This window comes from Choloepus didactylus, chromosome 4 (assembly GCF_015220235.1).
Source record: "Choloepus didactylus isolate mChoDid1 chromosome 4, mChoDid1.pri, whole genome shotgun sequence".
Taxonomy (NCBI): domain Eukaryota; kingdom Metazoa; phylum Chordata; class Mammalia; order Pilosa; family Megalonychidae; genus Choloepus; species Choloepus didactylus.
Genome location: NC_051310.1, coordinates 77,328,542 through 77,351,732, shown reverse-complemented (window position 1 = coordinate 77,351,732; position 23,191 = coordinate 77,328,542). Strand labels below are relative to the sequence as shown.

Here is a 23,191-nt window from a genome sequence, read left to right as displayed (position 1 = left end):
TCAGTTATCTTTAACTCACTTTTCATTTAGTACATGCTGAAACATAAAGCACCTACCTGCCTTATAAACTTGAGCTTTCACCTAAACTAGCTTTCTCCACTAATCTGATCTGTCTGGTAATAAATGGTATAACATTCCATTTTCACTTTCACATAGTTTTGTCTAATAAAACAGACTAGGATTAAAAACAAGCATTTGTTCTCAAACATGAATTTTTTAAACAGGTATATAGAAAGGATCCATATCCTGAGGAAGTGATGAGACAGAATCATGTTTTGAAACAGCCAGCTGTTGGTCACCCAGGGCAAAGGCCAGACAAAGAGCCTTCTCTGAGCTATGAACCCCAACTCCCATATGTGGAGAAACAAACCAGCAGAGACCTTGAGCAACCCACATACAGATATGACTCCTCAAGCTATGCAGACCAGTTTTCTCGAAATTATGACCATCGTCTGCGATATGGAGATCGCATCCCTACATATGAAGACCAGTGGTCATATTATGATGACAAACAGCCCTACCAACCTCGGCCTTCTTTCGATAATCAGCACCCTCGAGACCTTGACTCCAGACAGCATCCTGAAGAGTCCTCAGAACGAGGGTATTTCCCACGTTTTGAAGAGCCAGCCCCTCTATCTTATGACAGTAGATCTCGCTATGAACAGCCACCTAGAACCTCCACCCTGCGACATGAAGAACAGCCAGCTCCTGCATATGATATGCATAATAGATACAGATCAGAAGCACAGCCCTACCCTTCAGCAGCTCCCAAGTCTTCTGAGCCCAAGCAGTATTTTGACCAGTACCCACGAAGTTACGAGCAAGTACCATCACAAGGATTTACCTCTACAGCAGGCCATTATGAGCCTCTCCATGGTGCTGCAGTTGTCCCTCCTCTAATACCTTCATCCCAGCATAAGCCAGAAGTTCTGCCTTCAAACCCCAAACCACTGCCTCCACCCCCAAATCTAACTGAAGAAGAAGAAGATCCAGCAATGAAACCACAGTCTGTGCTCACTAGAGTTAAAATGTTTGAAAACAGAAGATCTGCATCATTAGAGAGCAAGAAGGATATAAATGACACAGCCAGTTTTAAGGTAAAATGTCTTTACTATCTTGGATATATAGAGGCACGTTAACTGAAAAGTAGTTCAGAATGCTTCCTAGCTCTCCTCCTTCCCCTTAAACAAAGCCTGTTTTGTAATTATTTGCTTCTGGGCATGTTTGTTTCATTTTTTCTGCAGCCTCCAGAAGCAGCATCTAAACCTCCAGGTGCTGCTGCCATCATTGGTCCTAAATCCACTCCTCAGAACCAGTTCAGTGAACATGACAAAACACTATACAGGTGGGTCAGCTCTGTACTGCTTTACACAGGAGTTTTGAAGTATGTAACTGACCAAGGATTTGACCCTCTTGCCAGTGAGAAAGCCTTTTACTATATTGGCAGAGAAGAATGAAAAGGGAGAAAATCTTGTTTGTCCTTAAATAAAAATTACTGGCTGAACCTAATTAAAACACAGGACCTAAGAAGAAAAATACAGAGTATTATTACACCTTCTGTAACAAATCCTCATTATACCTTCAGTAAACAAAGCTTTTGACATTTCTGTCACATTTTTTAGTTTTAAAAGTACTTTCAGACATCTTAGTTTTGGAAGGGTGTGTGTGTGTGGAACGAAACTGGTTAAAGTACCTCAGATTGGTTAAAATAACACTAAAATTAATCATTTTGTAAACACCTACCCCTAGCTTGTCATTATACAAAAACTGTAGTGCAGTGAGGTAAGACTGTTGTTTCTCCCATTTTAAAGAGAGGCCCTGAGCCTTAGAGAGCTTTAGCAGCTTATAATAATGGGTAGAGCCAGGAGCTTATAATAATGGGTAGAGCGTGGCTCACTGGCTAGCTGGCTCGTTCCTCAGCCTGCACTCTTAACCATGGCCTCATCATACTGCTAATTAGTGACAGACTGGATTTGAATCCAGTTCTTCTGCCTGATTAATATGTTTTGTTGGCTGAATATATGTTTGCACTTGGAATAAAGAGGAACTTCTGTCTAACATGTAGCTATTTCCTCTCATTTTAATGACATCTAGTGCTTCTCATGAAAATGTAAATACTGTGTTGTCTCCTTTAGCCAGTATCATTAGCAAATTAGCTATTCTACGTAAAATTAACTTGCAATAACTGAAAGCTTGGCCCTTGGGGTGTAAAACCTATTGAAGTTATTTTTTATGCCAATTTTCTAAAATTTACTAAGAACATACATAACAATGTATTAGTTTCCAAGTATAATATTGAGTACATGGGGTTTGGGATATCTCTTTGACTGTTGGACTGCTAAGTTAGATCCTGAGAAATCTTGACAGTCAGTGAAGAGGTCAAGATAAATTTTATCAGTTCCATATTCGTTGTAAAGTTAACAACTAAAAAGTTGTTCCATTTGTCATTTGTTATCTTTCAGGATCCCAGAACCTCAGAAACCTCAGTTGAAGCCCCCAGAAGATATTGTTCGTTCAAATCATTATGATCCTGAGGAAGATGAAGAGTACTATCGGAAACAGCTCTCATACTTTGACCGAAGAAGTTTTGAGAACAAGCCATCTGCACACATACCTGCTGGCCATCTCTCAGAGCCTGCCAAGCCAGCTCATTCTCAGAATCAAACCCATTTGTCTAGTTATTCCTCAAAGTAAGTCATTTCACCAAATACTACCTATTAAAAATAAGATGAAACATAAAATTCTATCGCATAAAGTTGACTTAATCACATGAAGCTCAGTATATTTTGAAGGACAGTTGTGAAGTGTAATACATGATTTTTTTAGGCTTTAGTGATTTAGCAATGTATATGCATTCTAGTTCTGGGATGTGTGTTTTTATTTTTACACTCTGTCAGATTATATAAAAATTTTACGTTAGACAAGATGTTAAAATCAAAGGGTTGTGATGTAAGAGACAGTAATCTATCAACACCATGAGTTTTAGGTAAATTGTAAAGCCTCTCCTGTGCAGCACATTTTTATCTTCATTCTTTCTCTTCTTTTGTTTTTGTTTTTTGAATATAAAAATAGGGATATGAAGTGGGCATTGAATGAGGGGAAATTTATCTCTCAAGAGTTATTTTTTTTTTTCTCTCAAAATCTTACAAATGATTCCATTTTCTTAATTTTAATGTAGCAAGCTACTTAATATTGGAACGTTATAACTCATGTCAGAAATGTTTTCAAGGCATGGAAGAGCTTGTCATATTTACTGTTGGCGTTTAAGGGAACCTTCTGGTCTGATTTTATAGAAACCGTTACCAGGATCCAGCAAGGGGAAATGACAGGGGCAGAGCTGAGACTGAGCCCCAAGTTTCTGGACTCCCAGTTTTCTTCCCTGCTCTGTGCACCTCCCTTCTGTTTACTTGTTGATTGGCTTTTTGTTTTTCTTTTGCCAACCTGTGCCTCTCTAGGTTTGTGTCTCCTACTGGTTCTCCTTCTCTGGTTGAACCTTGACTGATAGAGAATTTGGTACTGAGAGTGAGGTTTAAATCCACATATGGTGGGTTTGTCCCCAACAAAACCTACAAGAAAGAAAAGCAGATGTGGATTTATTACAAGGAATTCATTTACACAATTGTGGGGGCTGGCTAAGAAAGTCCATAGAGCAGGTGGTTAGGAAGAAAAGCTCCAAAGCTGTTTGGGAGTCTCTTAGTGTAAAAGGCCTAAATTATCTTTTAAAAGGGTTGCCTGATTGGGTCAGGCCCATCCAGATAATCTCCTCTTTGATTAGTTTTAAGCCAGCTGATTAGAGATTTTAATTACATGTGAAAAATCCCTTCATAGCAGCATCTAGTTCAGTGTTTAAATGACTGGGTACTATAGTTCAGCCTAGCCAAGCTGACGTATCAAAAAACCATCATCATACACCACTTCTGTGCCTAAGTTAAAAAGTACCCAGATTGTTACTGAATAAGATGCTTGGGATAGTGTGACCATAACCTCATTTATCATTTTCTCTTGAGTGAATTCTTTCAGAATATACTTTAAAACTCAAACATTAAAAACCTATTTTAATTACCACTATTTCTCCTGACCTCTTTTGAAGTGAAGATTTAAAAAACTGTTCCCACTGTCATTCATTTGAATCGTTATATCTACAGTAGAAAACAGTTTATGAGAAATAGAAAACACGCTGAGTGCTGCAGAAGAAACTGTCTTAAATTTAAATGATGTCTTAACTAGTGCTGTGAACCTCCCTAACCTCAAGCTGGAGAGGTGCCCCCATTAGAATCTTAGCATGTCAGGACGGAGGTGAGCTAGGCACTGATCCTTAGGAGCCAACATGCAGTAAGGGAGGAGGATGTGTCCTTGAATAATCGTTTTTACTTGAGCCATTAAACATATTCCTGTCAGAAGAGAGCCAAGGCATATAGCTTGGAGTATATTGATTTGTCCTTAAAAAAAGTCATTTAAAGTCTAAAAATTAGCAGGTTAAACATTTTGCCATGGAATGAAATGAGAAACTCCTTTGTGTTTGTGTTAATTTGGTTTTCTGGAAAAAAGTCTTAATCCCTTGTTTGTGATTTATACCTCCCAGAGTCTAGAGCCCTGCCTCATACACAGTAGGGGCTCAGCAACTGTTGAGTGCCGAGGCTCAGCACAGAGCTGGACTGCTCTCTCTGCCTCAGCCACCCCCTTCCAGGTAACCCAGCACCAGCTGCTCAGCAATTTCACGAGGAAGAGGTAGATAGCACCCAACTTTGTGAATTCACTCAGAGCTCAATTTGATTTTACTGTTAACTGTTTTCCAGTCCAAGGACTGAGGAAAGTATAACTTGGCATAGATGCTAATATTTCTTTCCTTTGTAGTATGAAATTGAAACTCTTCTTAATTGTGCTATGTTTCCCAATCCTAGGAATTTAATTGTTGGAGAATTGGCAAGGAGGATGAGAGTCATAGAAGAGGGAGTTTCTACACTTTCCCTTCTGATGCTGTTTCACCGTCTTGCCCAATTAATACAGTATCAGCAATGGAAGACAGTTTAAAATAGGGGAACTTCTTTTTCATGTAATTCAAAAACATTTACTGTTTGTCACCAGGGAACTGCTTGTAGGCCTTTATTTCCTTTGGAAATAGCAAAATTACCTTTTTCCAGTTGATAAGTGTTTATGTTCTATTTAAAAACACACCTCAAAAATGGTGGGAATGAGAGAAGGGAGATTGTTAGCACAGGACAAACACCCCAGAAAGCAAGCAAATATTCACTCAATCTTACAGTTCTCTAGATTTGAAGTAGAATTGGGAAAGCTTGAAATAATAGCCTAGTCATCTCCAAAGTGAGATAGAGGTTTCCAAGATTCTAAGAGTTTAAAAGTACCATTTGACTTGTGTTCTCACTCTGGACGTGTCCCAACCCAGAGGTTGAATCAGCTTCATCAAGGCAACTTGCAATTATTTTGTCATCAGAGAATCTACCTCTTAAGACCCATTGCACTGTGAAACTGTCAGGTCTTAAATGGGGTGGTTCTGGTTTTTAGCTTTTTAAGAACTAAGCATAAGACTGGCATTAGGTTGTTTTTGTGCATTTGTGACATTATTAGATGAGAGGGGCTGTGAGAGCCAAGCATGATGGCTTTGCATGTAAGGCTCCATCCACCACAGGATTTGTCATCGACTGGAGAGGAATAGAATCTTGCTAGAAAGGAAAATATGCCAATTATAGTAATGTTTCAGAAGTACGCATAATCCCATTTGTGGATTCATCAGTACCCTACTGGGAGATCAGTCCAGCTGTTGTGTTATGTGTTAGCCTTTGCATCACTTTTTCCCAGCCCTTAGAGAATTTCTTTTGCACTGCCCCCCCCCCCTTTTTTAGTGGAACACCTGACACACACATACTTAGAAATCACTGATTATCCTTAGTTACCACACCTTGATTGGTTCATTTCTTTGCTCACTGTTGGCACCTGCAGCAGAAGTGGGCAGAGATGGAAGAAGAGTAAAGCTCAAACACATTATTCACTAGCAACACCAGTTCAAGTACAGGGAGAGTGGGTAGGCAAGCAGCACATAACTGAGTTACTGTGTTTTAATTCATTGGTGATCTCCTTGGCTAAATGAGAGTTAATGATATTTTCTTTTATAGAACAAATTATGCTGAAATGGTGAATGTGTATTATTTGGTTGGTATTCAGAAATTACATTTGAGTTCCAATTGCTGCAGATTTACTTAGTTAGATTGACCATTTTCTTTCATTTTTCTATTGCGCTTGCCTTGCCATCACCTAGATTTCTTGGCCCTTACATTAGCTATGACTACTTGAAAAGGAACATCAAGTGGTAAGGTTGGAATTAATGTGAGGCTGTTACATAAGGGATTCCTTGCTGTGTCACTGGCATTATGTGCACTTTTAGATTTTAGTGTCATCTTCATATGCTTAACCTCACTACCCAAAAGCAAGATAACAAGCACAGTTTTAAAGCTTATCATGAGACTAGATTTCAATAAAAGTCTTGTATGAAAATGAAAGTACATTCCAAATATGTATGTTATTGTTTGTGCACATAAAGCCAGTGAAGCTTTGGCACTCTGCAGTAAGGTTTAAGTGGCATTGTTGCGATTATGGGTTTGTTTAAAAGATTTCTTTTGTGTGAATTTTATGAATTCTGTATTCACAATTGCCAGTCTGGAAAAAATACATATATGGCACAATTGACTTAAATAAGCCTTGTACAGTAAAGCACTATCTGCTTTTCCTAGCAATCTGGTAAATCAAGGGCCACTTTTAAAGTAAAAGATACCCAGTTTTTTTAGTGTGACTGGAACACAGCCCATTCATTTACATAACGTTTCACTGCTTTCAAGCTGTAACACAGAGTTGAATGTTTGTGAAAGAAACTATGGCCCACAAAGCCAAAAATATTTACTAATCCAGCTCTTTACTGAAAAAAAGCTTGTGAGCTCCTGATCCTAGTACATCATTTTTTATGGTGTTCTGAGTATGCCAAAAGTCAAGGCTTTATATACCTTAGACACAAAATCAGAAGTGGGTCTAAGGAAAATTTGGGCCAATAAATATTTTTCAAAATATTTGCAAGATTTTCTTAAACCTGCCATCCATTACTATTATTTTGGTAAATAACACAAATATTACAAGAATACCCAAAATTTCATCTGCCCTTTGGTTGCCATCTTCTTAGTGTTTTACTGATATTCTTAAAGTATTCTGTGCTGTCTTGGCATTTCTTGTGCTGATGAATGATTGAATTTGTTTGTATATTTTGGTAGAGTAGCTATTCACAAATGTGAGAATAAATTGTGAAATCTCTAGATCTTCTGTAAGTTAGGGATACTTTGAGGAAAGAGAACTTGTTTTGTAGGTGTGCGTGAATTTTCAGATGTTGGCATTTTGCTCTTTTAAACAGGGGAAAGCTTCCTGAAGTTGATGGTGTGGATAGATCGTTTGTTGAGAAACGCTACGACCCAATCCAGCCCACTCCTCCTCCGCCACCATTGCCCTCTCAGTACACCCAGCCTTCTCATCCTGCCACCAGCTCTTCTCTTGCCCTCCACGCACACTCTAAGGGAGTACTTGGTGAAGGTAGGAAGTTCAGAAGCTGTCATTTTCACTATATTATATGAAAATAAATTCATATAGTCTTGAAACAAAATCATTTTCACATGAGAAATACATATCTGAAATCTTTGGGCTGAGAAATAAGATTAAGAGTATCTCTCCTATACTGATGACTGTGGCCATTGGTATCAAACAAACCTTTTAAGCTAAATAGGTTTTAGTCTTTTATGTTAACCTAATTCAACTTCATGCCAATCTCCAAATTTTCTGGAAGTAATAATTTGTTTACTGCTACACCTAAATCTAAATATTTAGTGATTTTAAAAAATTATTGTTATGTTCCATCTTCACTCTTATGCATGGGGAAGCTATTAGGAAAACAGTGATCAACTGCATTAATAGAAGGACGCGCTTCTGGCTTTTCCCTTGTGGCAATGAATGCCATCACCAGAAGAAATTTCCTTCTAAAAATGATTGTTGTTTCTCTTCATGTGTGTGGTCTTTTATGTATGTGTGAAGTCCTACATGACCTCAAAAAGTGTAGAGAAAAATACAAAGCCTCACCAAATCCCCACAGCACTTTGCTTCCTTTTTTTTTTAATTACCCCCTATATCCCCCCAATCCTATCTCCTTGCCTTCCTCAGAGATAACCACTACCTTAAATTTGGTATATACTATCCCACATGCTCTTTATACTTAAAGGTTTTATACTTTTTCACTCTTATGATGTTAGCAATAAGTATTTCTTAGATGTTCTTATCATGTTTAGGAAGTTCCTGTGGAAAGCATTTTGTTAGCTGCCTTTTTCTGCATGCATTAACAGAATCAGATGGTTTTTCTCCTTCATTCTGTTAATGTGGTATGTTACTGTGGGTTTTTTACATATACCCCTTATCATATAGAGGAAATTTCCTTCTATTCCTATTTTTATCTAAAAATGGTGCTGGATTTTGTCAGATGCCTTTTCTGCATTAATTGAAATGATTGTGTGGTCTGGTTTTTTCCCTTTGTTCTGTTAATGTGTGTTATGTTAATTGATTCTCTTATGTTGAACCAGCCTTGCATACCTGGGATAAAACCCACTTGATCAGGGTGTCAGATTCTTTTGATGTGCTGTTGGATTCAGTTTGCTACTATTTTGTTGAGGATTAGGGCATGTATATTCATAATGGATATTGAGCTGTAATTTTCTTTTCTTGTGATATTTTCATCTGTCTTTGGTATAAGGGTGATGTTGGCCTCATAATATGAGTTAGGAAGCATTACCTCCTGTTTCAGTTTGCTCAAGCTGCCAGAATGCCATATGTAAGAAATGGATTGGCTTTACAGGAGGGATTTATTAGTTTACAAATTTATAATTCTAAGGCCATGAGAATGTCCCAATTAAGGAATGAACAAATGATAACCTTCTCTGAAGAAAGGCCACTGGTATCCGGGGTTCCTCGATCAGTTAGCAGGGCACATGGCCAGCACAGTGTCTGCTTGTCCTTCCCTCCTGGGTTTCGTTGCCCTCAGCTCCTCTGGGGTCTTTTCTCTAAGCTTCTCTGGTTGTTTCTCTCTCTGAGCTCTATGGCTTTTTTCTGTTCTTTTTCCTCTCAGAAAGGATTTCAGTAAAGGATTATTACCCACCTTAAATTGGGTGGGACACATCTCAATTGAAACAACCTAATCAAAAGGTCCCAGCTACAATAGGTCTTCACACACAAGAATGGACTAAAAGAACATGGCCTTTTCTGGGGTACATAACAGCTTCAAACCAGCTTCGGTTTTTTGGAAGAGCTGGAGCAGCACTGGTGTTAATTCTTGGGATATTTGATAAAATTCACTTGTGAATCCTTGTGGTCCTGGGCTTTTATTTGTTGGGAAGTTTTTTGATTCAATCTCTTTACTAGTTACTGGTTTGTTGAGGTCTTTTATTTTTTTCTCAAGTCAGCTTAGGTAGCTTGTGTGTTTCTAGGAATTTGTCTGTTTCATCTAGGTTACCTAATTTATTGTCATATAGTTGCTTATAGTATCATCTTATACAGTCCTTTTTATTCCTGTGGGGTCGGTAGCCATGTCCCCCTTTTCATTTCTGATTTTAGTTATTTGTGTCCTCTTTTCTTCTTTTTCAGTCTTTCTAAAGTTTTGTCAATTTTATTGATCTTTTCAACTTTTGGTTTTGTTGACTCTGTCTATTGGTTTTTTTATTCTCAATCTCTTTTATCTCCTCTCCAGTCTTTGTTATTTCCTTCCTTTTGCTTAGCACCCATAAAAAGTAAGAAGTAGAGTTATATAAACAATACAATACAGTAGTTCTGGTTACCTTTATCTCTTTATCTCTTTATGCTAGTTCCGTGCACTGTCTAGTGTCTTTTCCTTTCAGTAGGAAGAACTCCTTTTAGCTTTGCTTGGTGGAGTGTTAATGAACTCCCTCAGCTTTTGTTTATCTGGGAATGTCTTCATCTGTCTTTTTTGAAAGAAAGTCTTGCGGAATGTAATATTCTTGGTTGGCAGCTGTTTTCTTTCAGCATACCACTGCTTTCTTGCATACGGGGTTTCTGATGAGAAATCAGCATTTCATCTTATAGGAATTCCCTTATACATAATTCGTTGTTTTTCTCTTGAAGCTTTCATAACTCTCTTTGTCATTGGCATTGGACAGTTTGATTACTGTGTGTCTTTTCATGGTTCTCTTTGAATTTATTCTGTTTGGGGTTTGCTAGCCATCTTGAATGTGCATATTCATGTATGTCTTCAATTAAATTTGGAAACGTTTCTGCCATTATTTCTTTGAATATTCCTTCTGCCCCTTCTGGGACTCCCATAATAATACATTTATTGGTACACTTGGTGGTGTCCCACAGGTCTCCTAGGCTCTCTCTGTTCATCCTCTTTTTATTCTTTTTCCTTTGTGCTCCTCATTTGTCTTGTCTTTGAGTTCACTGTTTCTTTCTTCTGCTACCTCCATTCTGCTGTTGAAACCATCTAGGGACTTTGTCTTTTCAGTTTTTGTGTTCTTCAAGTCCAGTATTTCTCTGAAGAGAGTCACATATTATTCATTTTCTTCATGTTGTTTAGTTCTTTCTCTGTATTTTTTTTTTTTTTTATCTCCTCGATCATGTAGGGATCATTTTTTTTAATTCTCTGTTTGTTAAGTCCAGAATTTGTTCCCCTCATTGATGGTTTCTGGATTTTTATCTTGTTTCTTTAGATGGCCATCATTTCCTGTTTCTTTGTCTAACTCTGGGATGAGTCCTTGAGCTGTCTGTTCCTTAAGTTTGTATCTAGATAGTGATATGACAGAGATTTTCTTGAATTTCTGGAGCTAATCAAACCAAAGCAAAAAGCAACTTTCACATCATTGCAAATTGGCTCTGCCTTGATTGATGGTCTTCTTGAGAGTTTAGCCTGCCTATCAGAAGAGCAACTCACATGTAGGCTCTTCTCCGTCTTCTCTGAGCCTGCATGGAGCCAGAACTGCAACTCCTACTTCTCCTGGGCTTGTGCTTGCTAGAGGCCTTAGGAATTCCCCATCTACAGTTTAGAAGAGTTGGAGTGAAGGCCCCCTCCACTTCTTTGAAAATAGACCTCCTCTCCCTCATGGGTACTCTCTTGAGTGACTTAATGCAGATAGTCCTTTTTCTCAGGTCACTTCAGTTTAATTGCTTCTCTCACTTTCCCAGCTGTCTGCAAGCAGCTTCTCTGCCCTCAGGACAAAGAGACATGTTCCCAGCTCAGACTTTCATCCAGCAGGTTAGCACTGACATATATGCACCGCACAATGGGAGTGCAAGCCGGCTCCACCCTGCCTTGTGGAGGGGGTGAGGATGGGGCCAGCAAGGGTGCCAGGAGCAGCTTTTGAAGCTGCATTTTCTTGATTCAGCACTTACCCAGTTAATGCAGCCTTTTAACTGTTTTCCATAGTTTTGAGGAAAGTTACTGTCTTTAAAATGTCTCTGCTGCCTTTGCCCAAAGTGGGGTGGAACAAAGGCTGCCCTCAGATTTGGCCCCCATCAATCTTAAGTAGCTGATCAAAGGTAGAGATCTGTGATCAGACCACACACCCTGGAAGTTTGGAGGACTAGTTTTTGTATCCCACCCTGGCACCAGCCATCTGCACAAAGAGCCCCATCTCCAGTCCCCACTGCCATGAGGCTGAGGGAATGGATATGGTAGCCTCTGTGGAGAGGGTGAACCTCACTGGTATTTACTACATTTTACTATCTTTTTCCTCCTACTCCTCCCTGGACGCTGCAGAGTGTTCTCCCAGACTCCAGAGTTTCAAAGTGATTGATTCAGATAGTTCTTGACAGGTCAATAGTTGTTTTGGTGGAGGGACTGATTCCTGGAGCTTCCTACTCCACCATCTTCCCACAATCCTCTACCCGAGTATCTTCTGTTTTTGCCTGTTCATGTATTTGGCCACCAATGTTATGTTGTGTTTTCTTATAAATGTATAGCTACTCTATATGTTTTTAATGTTAATTCTGTATCAGTTATACATTTTGTAAATATCTTCTCCCAATCTGTTTTTTTCTTTTTATTTTAATTATGGGGACTTTTGCAGTACTAATTTTTTTAAAATACAGTCAGATTTGTCTCTCTTTTTCTAATTTGTGATAAACTTTGGAGAGAGGTTGCTCAGAGGCCAGTCCGTTAGCAGCATGACCCTGACTCCAAGGCAGCAGGGTACACTAACAGCACTGCCTGTGTCCCTCTGGTCCCTCAGCATCATGCATAGCCAGCAGCAGAGTTCAAGAGCACCACCCTCTGACAGTGGTGACCCAGACCCAGTCCTTGACTCTGGCCTTGACTCTGGCCCCAGGGCAAATTAAGATGGGAGAGACATCAGAGACTGTTAAAACTTCTTTCAGGAAGTTTGAAAAATGTTTATATATGTGTGTGTTTGCTTTCCAGGTAATTCAGTGTCTTTGGATTTTCAGAATTCTTTAGCATCCAAACCAGACCCACCTCCATCTCAGAATAAGCCAGCAACATTCAGATCACCAAACAGAGATGATACTGCTCAGTCTTTCTATCCCCAGAAAAGTTTCCCAGATAAAGCTCCAGTAAATGGAGCTGAGCAGACTCAGAAAACAGTCACTCCAGCCTACAGTCGATTCACACCAAAACCATATACAAGTTCTGCTAGGCCGTTTGAACGCAAGTTTGAAAGTCCTAAATTCAATCACAATCTTCTGCCAAGTGAAACTGCACATAAACCAGACTTATCTTCAAAAGCCCCGCCTTCTCCAAAAACTGTTATGAAAGCACACAGTTCAGCACAGCCTCCTGAGTTTGACAGTGGAGTTGAAACTTTCTCCATTCATGCAGACAAGCCTAAATACCAAGTAAATAATACCAGCACGGTGCCTAAAGCTATTCCTGTGAGGTAGGATTTTTGCCTTTTTCTTAAATATTGGCAGTGTGATATGTCTTATGTGAGTTTGACGTGGTTTGTATTGTTTGGCATTGAAATGATAATGTTAACTCTAACTCATCTGAACAGAGGGTTGTCCAAAATATTATTGCACTGGATGTCATTACCAAGAAGGTCCTGCAGGAGGTACAAAATTATGTAAAGTTTTTAAAAAGCTAATGTGTGGTTGGTAGGTATTGTCCTTATTCCCATTTTACCAAAAGCTGGAGTTCAGTTTGCCCAAGCGCTCACAACTAGATTCATACCATATCATCTGGCCTCAGGGCCCCCAGTCTTGATCAGCCCTGGCTTCCCATTTAACCTTCAACTAGTGAGGTATGTTTGGAGGAGATCTCGAAAACATGTGTCTGTCTTTCTTGTCCACTGTTTGTTCAACAGTGCTGTTAAAAAGAAATAAAGAAATAGTAACCTCAAAATGGCCATTAAAAAACAGCTGAGCAAACGAGCCACAGCAAGCCCATCAGCAGCAGCCCTCTGTGTATTCTTTTCTGTCTTGTCATTAAACAGTGCCTGACCCAGCCCATTCTGGCCACATAGAAGCTCACCTCAGCCTCCTAAGTCCAATTACATTTTCAAGTCACCCAGTGAAGCAGAAGCACTCACAGACTTGCAAGGGCTAGGAGGGCAACCTGCAAGTCTGCTTCATAAGAGAAAGGACAGCTCTGTGATTTGCTGCCTTCCCATCTTTGAGAGCTTCACAAGCTCCAGGGGTGGGGACAGCAAGATCCTCCTGGGGTGGTGTTGCAGGGAATCCCTGTCCAGGAGGCCCTCTTCCCTTGTGTCAAAGGAGTCCAACTCTGATGCCATCATGCTGCATGACATTTCAGCTATCCTTCACATACTTTTGTCCATCTTTCTACTCACTGTTAAGTCCTGGCTCAGAGCTTTACTTCAAGAAGTTCTCCATGATTAGATCCTCCAGTTTTGAAGCAGTCATTGGTACCATATCCCCTTTGCCCTTGGGTGTTCTTTGTGTACGAAGACAGTGTACTGTCATGTGTGCCCATACCAAAGTCTTGACCTCATGAGACCACGGAAGGGCCTTTTACAGCATGAGTGTTTGGTACTCAAGAAGTGCTAAGGAAAGGCCCTTGACTTCACATAACCATTGGAGATCCACGTCAGCCGGTGCAATAGTGCCTGCTGAGCTGGAGTGCCGCCTGCTCTGGAAATAGCAGTATCCTTACTGCAAAAGCAAGGAAGCGTGCACGCTTAAAACCCTAAGGAGATACAGAACCTAAGTAGTATATTTTATCAAGTCAAAGATGCCATCGGTTGGAAGATGCACCTTTGTTTTATAGATCACTAGGAAGGAAAAAAAGGACTACCAAATGAAACAATGACTTGCTATTGATTTTAAGACACTGATTTCATGGATGTTAAAATGTGCTTCTTAAAATCGATGAACTATAGAGCAACATATCAGTTTCTGTACATTCAAGTTGCAAAAATCAATAAGAAGGTTTGTTACCTTCAAAAATCAAATTGGTTTCTCTAGTAAGAATATGCTCTTGGTCTTCCCTGTGAGTAAAACCTTTATTTTTATAGTAACTTACTTCTTGATTTTGTGGAAAACTAAAATAATAAGCAAATTAATTGCCTTCTAAAGTAGTAAAGGAGGAAAGCATTTATGTGTTTTTGGCATTCACTTACTAGCTGTTTCTGACCTCTCAGTCCCTCAGCTGTGGAAGAGGATGAAGATGAGGATGGTCACACTGTGGTGGCCACAGCCCGAGGTGTATTTAACAGCAATGGTGGGGTGTTGAGTTCCATAGAAACTGGCGTTAGTATAATTATCCCACAAGGAGCCATTCCTGAGGGAATTGAGCAGGAAATCTATTTCAAGGTCTGCCGAGACAACAGCATCCTCCCACCTTTAGATAAAGAAAAAGGTAAATATGTTTAATTGTGTGCTTAGTTTTACTAACTTAAGAGTTGCCCTGTATTCTTCGAAGCTCATATTGATCAGCAGAGAGGATAATTTAGTGACCTCTTTTCTGCCTCCACACTGTGCCAACCACAGCCCATCTTCATTGGGGTGGGTTTCTCAGATGAGTGCTTGTGTCAGTACCTGGGGGCTGGGGGATGAGTAACCCTGGAGAGAAGCCTCACTGGTATGCAGGTGTAGTGGGTGTTCAGCAGTTAAATCCTTGGTGGTGAGGGTGACCACAGGCTGATCTTTCTACACGTTGTGCTTTATCTTCAGTATGAGATTGGAAGTGATGGCCAAGCATTCTTGGCCAATGTGACCAAATTTGTACAATCAGCCCTTCCTCCTCTAGAGGTGGCTTAGGTATGACACCCACTAAGAAAGGCTTTGCTTCTTTTTGTGCTGTGCCTGTCACCTGACTGCAGGATATACACCTCCTAGGCAGGTGCTCTTTTTTCGTCACTCGGGAACCTAGCACCGGTAGATGCTCAACCGAATGAATGAAATAACGTTAGAAGATACTACAGCAGGTTTCTGAGCTTCTTAAAGATCAGGAGTGCTCTGTATTTTTTATATTTTTTCTGGATCTATCAAGATGGTACTATGATGAACCGTGTTACAGCTTCTAGTTTAGAGTCTTCTAGTAGAACTTTAGTTCCTTAAGTACATTTGCATTCTGCCAAATACTAACATCTTATTCTATAGTCTGATTTGGCAGGATCCTATTTTAAAAACGATAGGACTGACTATATTGGCCCTGCATTAATCCCTTAAACCTAGTCTGTAGTAAACAAAACTTTAAAAATGGAAGATACAAGTCTTATTTGTAAGAAGTGCATTTAAACATGTTTTATACTCTAGACCTATGCAGTTGATTACAGTCACAACTGGCTGCATGTAGCTATTATGAATTGAAATGAGCTGGAAGTATAAAATACAAAATTCAAAGATTTCATGTACTAGTTATGTGTTGAAATTATAATGTTTTGGATATATTAAGTTAAATGAAATATTTAACTTAATTTCACCTGTTTCCTTTTTAATTTTTAATGGGGTTCCTAGATAATTTTTAATTACATGTTTGGCTTACATTGTATTTTTATTGGACACTGCTGCTAAAGGGAACTAACCCATTTAGCATTAAAGATATAATTAGCAAGAGGGTGAGGAGAAGTGTGAGTCTAGAAGGACTGCCATCTAATCTCACCCCACCCCTTCTCTGACCCAGGTGAGACGCTCCTGAGCCCCTTAGTGATGTGTGGGCCCCATGGCCTCAAGTTCCTGAAGCCCGTGGAGCTGCGCTTACCACATTGTGCGTCCATGACTCCTGACGGTTGGTCTTTTGCTCTAAAATCATCCGACTCCTCGTCGGGTATGCTGTCTTCACTCTGTCCTTTGGGGTCTTTGGGAACTGTCATTGATTACCTGGGCAGACCTCTCCCTCGTTCGTGTGGCCTTGTAGGCATCACCAGTATCTTTCAATTCACAGTGTCTTTATTATAAATCAGTATGGGAAGGTAGAGAACTTTCTACCTTGTAAAATAGGTAATTATTTTTATTTTTGGTTACCATTCTTTAATTTCTCAATCTATTAAATACTAGAAAAACTTAGAGACAAAAAATCTTCCACTGTGATCATACTTGGCCATGGTTTTTCAGTATAAAACTCTGAATAACTTCTTTTGTGCACTATTTTTAAATGACTTTTGCTCTTAAGATCATAATTTCAACGCTTCCATTGCATTTTCATATTTCTTCCTTGGGTGTCTTAAGTCAGTTACCGATTGGAACTTTCTATATTATTGATATAGATAACTTTAAGAGAACCTGATATGGAAAAATAGGAATTGAGAGTCCTGCTTCTGAATTTTTGATAATTCAGATGAGCATTCTGCAGTTTCGTGCAGTAGGAAATAGAATTTTAGATTATAGGAGCATAATTTAATAATATCCAAGAGAAGAAAATCATATACTCACAAGTACCCCCATTTTCTGGAGAAAGTTAATAAATTAATTTTAACATACTAGATGTTGGAGCTGTTTCCTCAGGAACTCAGCTGAAAAACATCTTATTAGCTTAATTTGGATTTGTGAATTAACATTAATAACATTTGGAAAGTCAGGTGGTAGTGTAAGATCTGATGTCCTCTAAACCAAGTTAGATGGGTGACAATTACAAAACAGGTATTTTTCAGGGTCCTTAAGATAACTGCCTAGTTTGGTTACTAATTTTACAAATGATTTTTTCCTGGATATTATATGAAACATAAACAAGTTACCATTTTGTTATTTCTAGTGTTTTATACCATAGAACATAATTAGATTTATTAGATTTGAAACAACTTTTTCTGGGTTAAATTTGAGTACATTCACCCAGAAAAGAAATTTACCTTAATATAATCCTATATGGCTTTAGAATGTTTTGCTACTATAAATTTCCATTCAAAAACTCAATACAGATTTTGATAATCTCTGACTTAATACCAACAAATATTAGTATATTGGAGTGGAGCTTGAGCCTAAAGATAATATCTTTTTACTTCCAAAAAGTCGTCATAACTCTATCTCATTGACTTAGCAATTAATGTACAGTATTGCATAAGCCCATATTTATCTGTGAAATTAAATCACTCATTTTTAAACTGCTGAGCCCATCAGGGAATGCTCCTGACTCCAGGTACCACTTATATAGCTCCCTGTAAGATAGGGCATTTCAGCCTTGGCACTGTTGACATTTTGGCTGGATAATTAGTCATTGTTAGAGACTCTCCTGTGCACTGTGGAATGTTTAAGCAGCATCTCTGGCCTCTGGCCACTAGATGCCAGTTGTGACGAGCAAAAACATCGCCTTGTTGGGGACATAATCACTCCCGGTTGAGAACAACTGCAGTAAGGGAAGCAACGTTTTGACCACCAACTTACCTTAAATACTGTAAAGACATTCTCTCGTCCCAACTTTCTTTACATTTGGTGTCCACTACCAGTGGTTCTTAGCTGTAGCTGCAAATCTGAATCACCAAGAGCTTGTTAAAAACTCAAATCTCCAAGCCCTACTTCAGACTTAAACAATCAGTAAGTTTTTAAAGCTCTGTGAGTAATTTTGTGGCACAACCAGGGGTATGGCCCCGTCTTACTGATTTTTGGAAGGGTGTGGCGACTCCTCAGAAACCACAGTCTATAGAACTCAAGGGTTTCATTTGTTGGTCTGTATAGAGCGTGAGAAATGTGTTCTCATACTCTTCTCAAATGGTAACCATTTAATTATTATAATTGCCCAAACTTCTGAAAGTGAAAGAAGGGCACTGATAATAATTATGTGGATTCAGGGGCAAACTGGGACTGTCCAGACCTAATTTTTATTCACTTTTCGAAAAGCTTATAAACTTGAAAACATTATGAATGAAACAGCTCTTAAATCATAAGATGCCAGGAAGTCCAAATCGAAATATAGCACTATGAGTTTTTATATATAATGAAACATGCTGAAGAAATGGAAGATTGTATCTAAATATATGTAGTTATGTCTGCCCCAATATTGGAAAGTTTTGTGGATAGCAGTTTAGCCAACCATAAATGACATCACCTTCTTTCTGTCTCATAGGTGATCCTAAAACCTGGCAGAACAAGTGTCTTCCTGGAGATCCAAATTACCTTGTTGGAGCAAACTGTGTTTCTGTCCTGATTGACCACTTTTAAATTCTTAAAATATAGAAACTTTAAAAATAATGTGAAACTGGGTTAAACTTACTACATCTAAATGGGAACCACTGTATCAAGTATTATACTTTCCATAAAATTGATACTACAGGTGTTAGTATTCAGCATTTTGTTTGAACTGTTGAAGGTTGCAAGCATGCCTGAACCATGGTCAGAAAACACCCTACAAGTTGCGTGTTTGTGATGGAAGAACTATTAGTATTTGACTAGAGTTTCAAAGATGTTTTGCTTTGTAATGATTTTTGTACTTTTTTATGGTCACTGCTAACTTCACATATTGTTTCCGTTAAATTACCAGCCAGTAAATGGGGTATATTTGAGTTCTATTCTTTCCAAAGTACACTGTTTCAGACTTTATTATGACCCCAGCCTGGCTATATACATTTTATTTTATTATGCATGAGGTAATATGCACACATTTTTTACGTGCACTTGGAATATATAACCATTGTAGTGGATTTAACAAATGTACAGCAAGGGGAATTTATAACATTTTTTGTTTTTGTTTTTGTTTTTTGGTCAAGTGAAGACAATTAGTTACTGTGTATGAAAACACATTTTTCTTAGGGAAGGACACCAAAGCATGTGAGACTGGTTCCGTGGCCTCTTTGGATCTATAAATTAACCATATCACCACAGATATACTAACCAGCAGGAATGCCTTACCCTCATGTTTTTAATTCTTAGATCATTCTCTCTGTGTATTACTAAGTTTTTATGGCTTTTGTGCACATATAAATACTGTATCATGAAAAAGGTTAAATGATTAATTGTGGATTTGGTGGTTTCAGAAGTACATAATCACCCAAAAGAAAATAATGGTGTGATTTGGGGATTGTTTTTCTCCCCAAATGGCAGTGGTTGTTATCTGTTTTTTTTTGGCTATGCGTTTGAAAATTTAGATGTTTTAAGGATGCTTGTACATAATGCGTGCATACCACTTTTGTTCTTTGTAAATGAACTTTTATAAACTTTACCTTTTTATACATAAACAAAACCAAGTTTCTTAAGGCTACCTTTGTATTCTCTCCTGTACCTCTTGAGCCTTGAACTTTGACCTCTGCAGCAATAAAGCAGCATTTCTATGACACACACAAAGTCATTTTTTAACAAAAAGAATGCACAGAGTTGTTACATTTTTAAGTGCTGCATTTAAAAGATACAGTTATTCAGAATTCTCTAGTTTGATTAAATTCTTGCAAAGTATCCCTACTGTAATTTGTGATACAATACTGTGCCCTAAAGTGTATTTTTTTACTAATAGACAATTTATTATGGCACATCAGCACGATTTCTGTTTAGATAACATGCCACTACATTCTGTTAATCATTAGGTGTGACTGAATTTCTTTTGCGGTTATTAAAAATCTCAAATTTCTAAATCTGCAAAATAAAACTTTTTAAAATAAAGTGCTGGTTTGGTCTATTTCCAAAAGCTTTTCTCACTCTTTCTAGCTTGTATACCTGTATAATCCCATTTTAGAAACCTGCACACAGTAGTCCTCATCAGCTACAGTCACCCCCCACTTCATCAGACCTGATTCTCTGGATGCCACGTCGGTTCCTTGCGGTCAATGTGTGCTGGTGGGTGTTCGGAAAAGAAATCTGTACCTAATTTTGAGGAGCCTGCTTCATTTTGACACCATCCTTTTGCAGTGTAGGCCATTCTTAGTGAATTGTGTTCCCCAGTTGTCTTGGAAACCATATGCTTATGAAGATGGAAAATGGAGTTTTGCTACATTTACCTACTGAGGTTTTTGCCCACTGGAACTTCAAGGCAGGCAAGATATGTAACCACATGTTCAGTGAGAACACCTGGGAAGGGCAACTAATGGAATATAAAAGATAGCACCAGCTCACAGCAAAATCATGCAGATGTGGCTGCAGAGGTTTCAGTTTTGGTGTATTTATGCTAGGCTTGATTATCACAGATTTTTTTTTTTTTTTTTTAGGCAGTGAAAATAACATTTCTTCTCCTGGTCTTAGGTAGATTTGAAAAAAGAGAGGCATAAATATTTTTTTAACCTTTAGAAACTGGGAAGAAAAAAGTAAAAATTGATGTGATCAGTATTGCTAATGCTTAATGTTGGGTAAAAAAGGCACAGTATTCACACTAATTTCAGCACCAGGGGACTAGTGTGAGGGGCAGGAACTGGCACATCACATAGAGAGGGTAAGTGAATTCCTTTAGCCAGAACCACCACACTTGCCTTTTCAAATGCATGGTTTGGGTGGTAGTTCGGTTTGTTAAAGCTACCAAAATGCAGTATACCAGAAATGGATTGGCTTTTTACAATGGAGTTTTATTAGTTCACAAATTTACAGTTCTGATGCCATTGAAAATGTCCAAATTAAGGCATCAGCAGGACGATATGTTCTCTGAAGAAAGGCCAATGGTATCTGGGGTTCCTCTGGCACATAGGAAGGCACATGGCTGGAGTCTGTTGGTCCTCTCCCAGGTTTAGCTTCTGGTTTCCGTGGCTTTCTCCAGAATGTCTCTGAGCTTCTGTTTTGGCTTGTTTCTGCTTCTTTGGGTCCTCCTTGCTTCTCCTAGGGGCAAACTCTGGATTACGTATCTTAGCTTCTCTCCAAACTGTCTCTCTCAGCTTCTCACTTAGCTTCTCCAGGGCAAACTCTGGGCTTCATCTCTTAGCTTAGCATTTCCAAACGTCTTTCTGCATCTCCAAGCGTCGGGGTCTGGGTCAGCTCTGAGTGCTCGCCTTTTCCCTGAGCTCTCTTAAGAATTCCTTAAGACCCATCTTGAATGGATGGGATCACATCTCCATAGAAACAACCTAATCAAAAGATCCCACTTACAATAGGTCTGCCACCACAAGAGTGGATTAAAAGATCATAGACTTTTATGGGGTACATAATGGATTCAAGCCAGCACGGGTGGTGTGTTAGAAGGCACTGTGCTGGTTTGAGTCCATTATGTACCCCATAAAAGCCATGTTCTTTTAATGCAATCTTGTGGAGGCAGACCTATTAGTCTTTTGATGAGGTGGAAACTTCTAATTTAGTGTTTTTCCATGGAGATGTAACTCACCCAACTGTGGGTGAGACCTTTGATTAAATTATTTCTATTGGAGGTGTAGACCCTGCCCATTCAGGGTGGGTCTTCACTGGACTACTTAAGAGAGTTCAAGAGTCGACACAGATGCTGATGCCTGGAGATGCTTGGAGATGCAAACAGAAAAACCTTTGGAGATGCTAAGCTAAGAGATGAAGCCCTGAGTTTGCCCTGGAGAAGCTGAGAGAGGACTCCCAGATGCTTAGAGAGAAACGCCCTGGTTGGAAAACAAAGATGCACAGGAGCTGAGAGAGAGAAGCTAAGAGAGACAGAAGCCCAGAGGCATTTTGAAGAAAGCCATTTTGAAACGCAACCTGGGAGCAAAGGACCAGTGGATGCTGGCCATGTGCCTTCCCAGCTGACAGAGGTGTTGCAGACACCATCTGCCTTTCTTCAGTGAAGGTATCCTCTTGTTGATGCCTTAGTTTGGAAATTTTTATGGTCTTAGAACTGTAAATTTGTAACCTAATAAATTCCCTTTATAAAAGCCAGTCCATTTCCGGTATTTTGCATAATGGCAGCAGGAACCTTCAGGACATGGAGCTTCTCAGAGCATCTCTAATGAGTCCCTTCAATATTGTTTAAGGACAACATGAAGGCAAAGGGGGAAACACTGGTAGGGGCAAAGTCATGGTACCCTCTGGGAAGAAATCCAAGTCCGGGTTTAAACAGGAATGTTTAAACCCAAGCAAGCTGAAGGTAAAATTGTATTTCTTAGCCAATGGTTACTTACACAAGGACACACAGTACAGCAGTCCCAGGATTGATTGGTTTAGTCTTGACTGGTCTAGGGAAAAGAGCTGAAGCTCAAGTGAAGGCCTTGTCAGTACAGTCCGGTTCCCCAGGAATCTAGGGGACTCCCTCCTTTAATCCGCAGCCTTTGGTATGCTGTCCAAGGAGACCCAGTCTGGGGAAATATTTCCAGTAAGCATAGTGGAAGCATTCCTAACAAACTTTGGGTTCCTGCCTCCCAGATTTAACAACTACATTTATGTAGGCATACACAATGAGAATTTTCCAAGGAAGCGTCACAGATACAGATCCTGTTGAAGTGCCTTGTGGCCTTCCCAGCAGCAAGGGAGCCAGGAACCCCCGAGTGGGTGTTTGGAGAGGAGGGAACCTCACAAGGTATGGAGTCAGGGCCTGCTCACACAGACCCCAAGGCCATCTTCATGACGGTCTCCGTAGAGAACAGAAGATGCTGGGAGAGCTTTTACACACTTACAGCCCTTCCCTTGGAGAACTGGGCTGCTGTAGCCTCAAGATCACCCTGGGATGACAGAACCTACAGCCTCCAGCCGATCTCAGCCCAGCCACTTCAGTGCCCACCAACCCAGGATAGGAGGGTTTTTCAAAAATGTTTTCATACTTAAAAATAGCCAGAGTAACAAAGGGTGGTTCCAAAAATAATACAACTCTCTTACATCTGTTACCCAGACTCCCCAAGCATTAGCATTTTGCCATGTGTTCAAATGCCTTCCCTAG

The 23,191-nt window shown here is 39.4% G+C and overlaps 1 protein-coding gene across 5 annotated transcripts in view; it reads left to right on the top strand.

Moving 5' to 3' along the window:
* The window catches only part of TJP1 (tight junction protein 1), a 112,168-nt gene extending 92,125 nt beyond the window's left edge, over window positions 1–20,043 (top strand). For 2 of the 5 annotated variants that reach the window (XM_037832880.1, XM_037832882.1), the window contains 8 exons: window positions 225–1,097; window positions 1,245–1,345; window positions 2,463–2,690; window positions 7,412–7,587; window positions 12,464–12,938; window positions 14,661–14,878; window positions 16,145–16,228; window positions 18,518–20,043. In XM_037832880.1, coding sequence (XP_037688808.1) covers window positions 225–1,097; window positions 1,245–1,345; window positions 2,463–2,690; window positions 7,412–7,587; window positions 12,464–12,938; window positions 14,661–14,878; window positions 16,145–16,228; window positions 18,518–18,612 — 2,250 coding nt within the window. In that variant the 3' untranslated portion in view covers window positions 18,613–20,043. Of the gene's footprint in view, window positions 1–224; window positions 1,098–1,244; window positions 1,346–2,462; window positions 2,691–7,411; window positions 7,588–12,463; window positions 12,939–14,660; window positions 14,879–16,144; window positions 16,289–18,517 lie in introns of all 5 variants that reach the window. The other 3 variants (XM_037832881.1, XM_037832878.1, XM_037832879.1) reach the window with 2 other exon arrangements.
* Window positions 20,044–23,191: the final 3,148 nt, after the last annotated feature.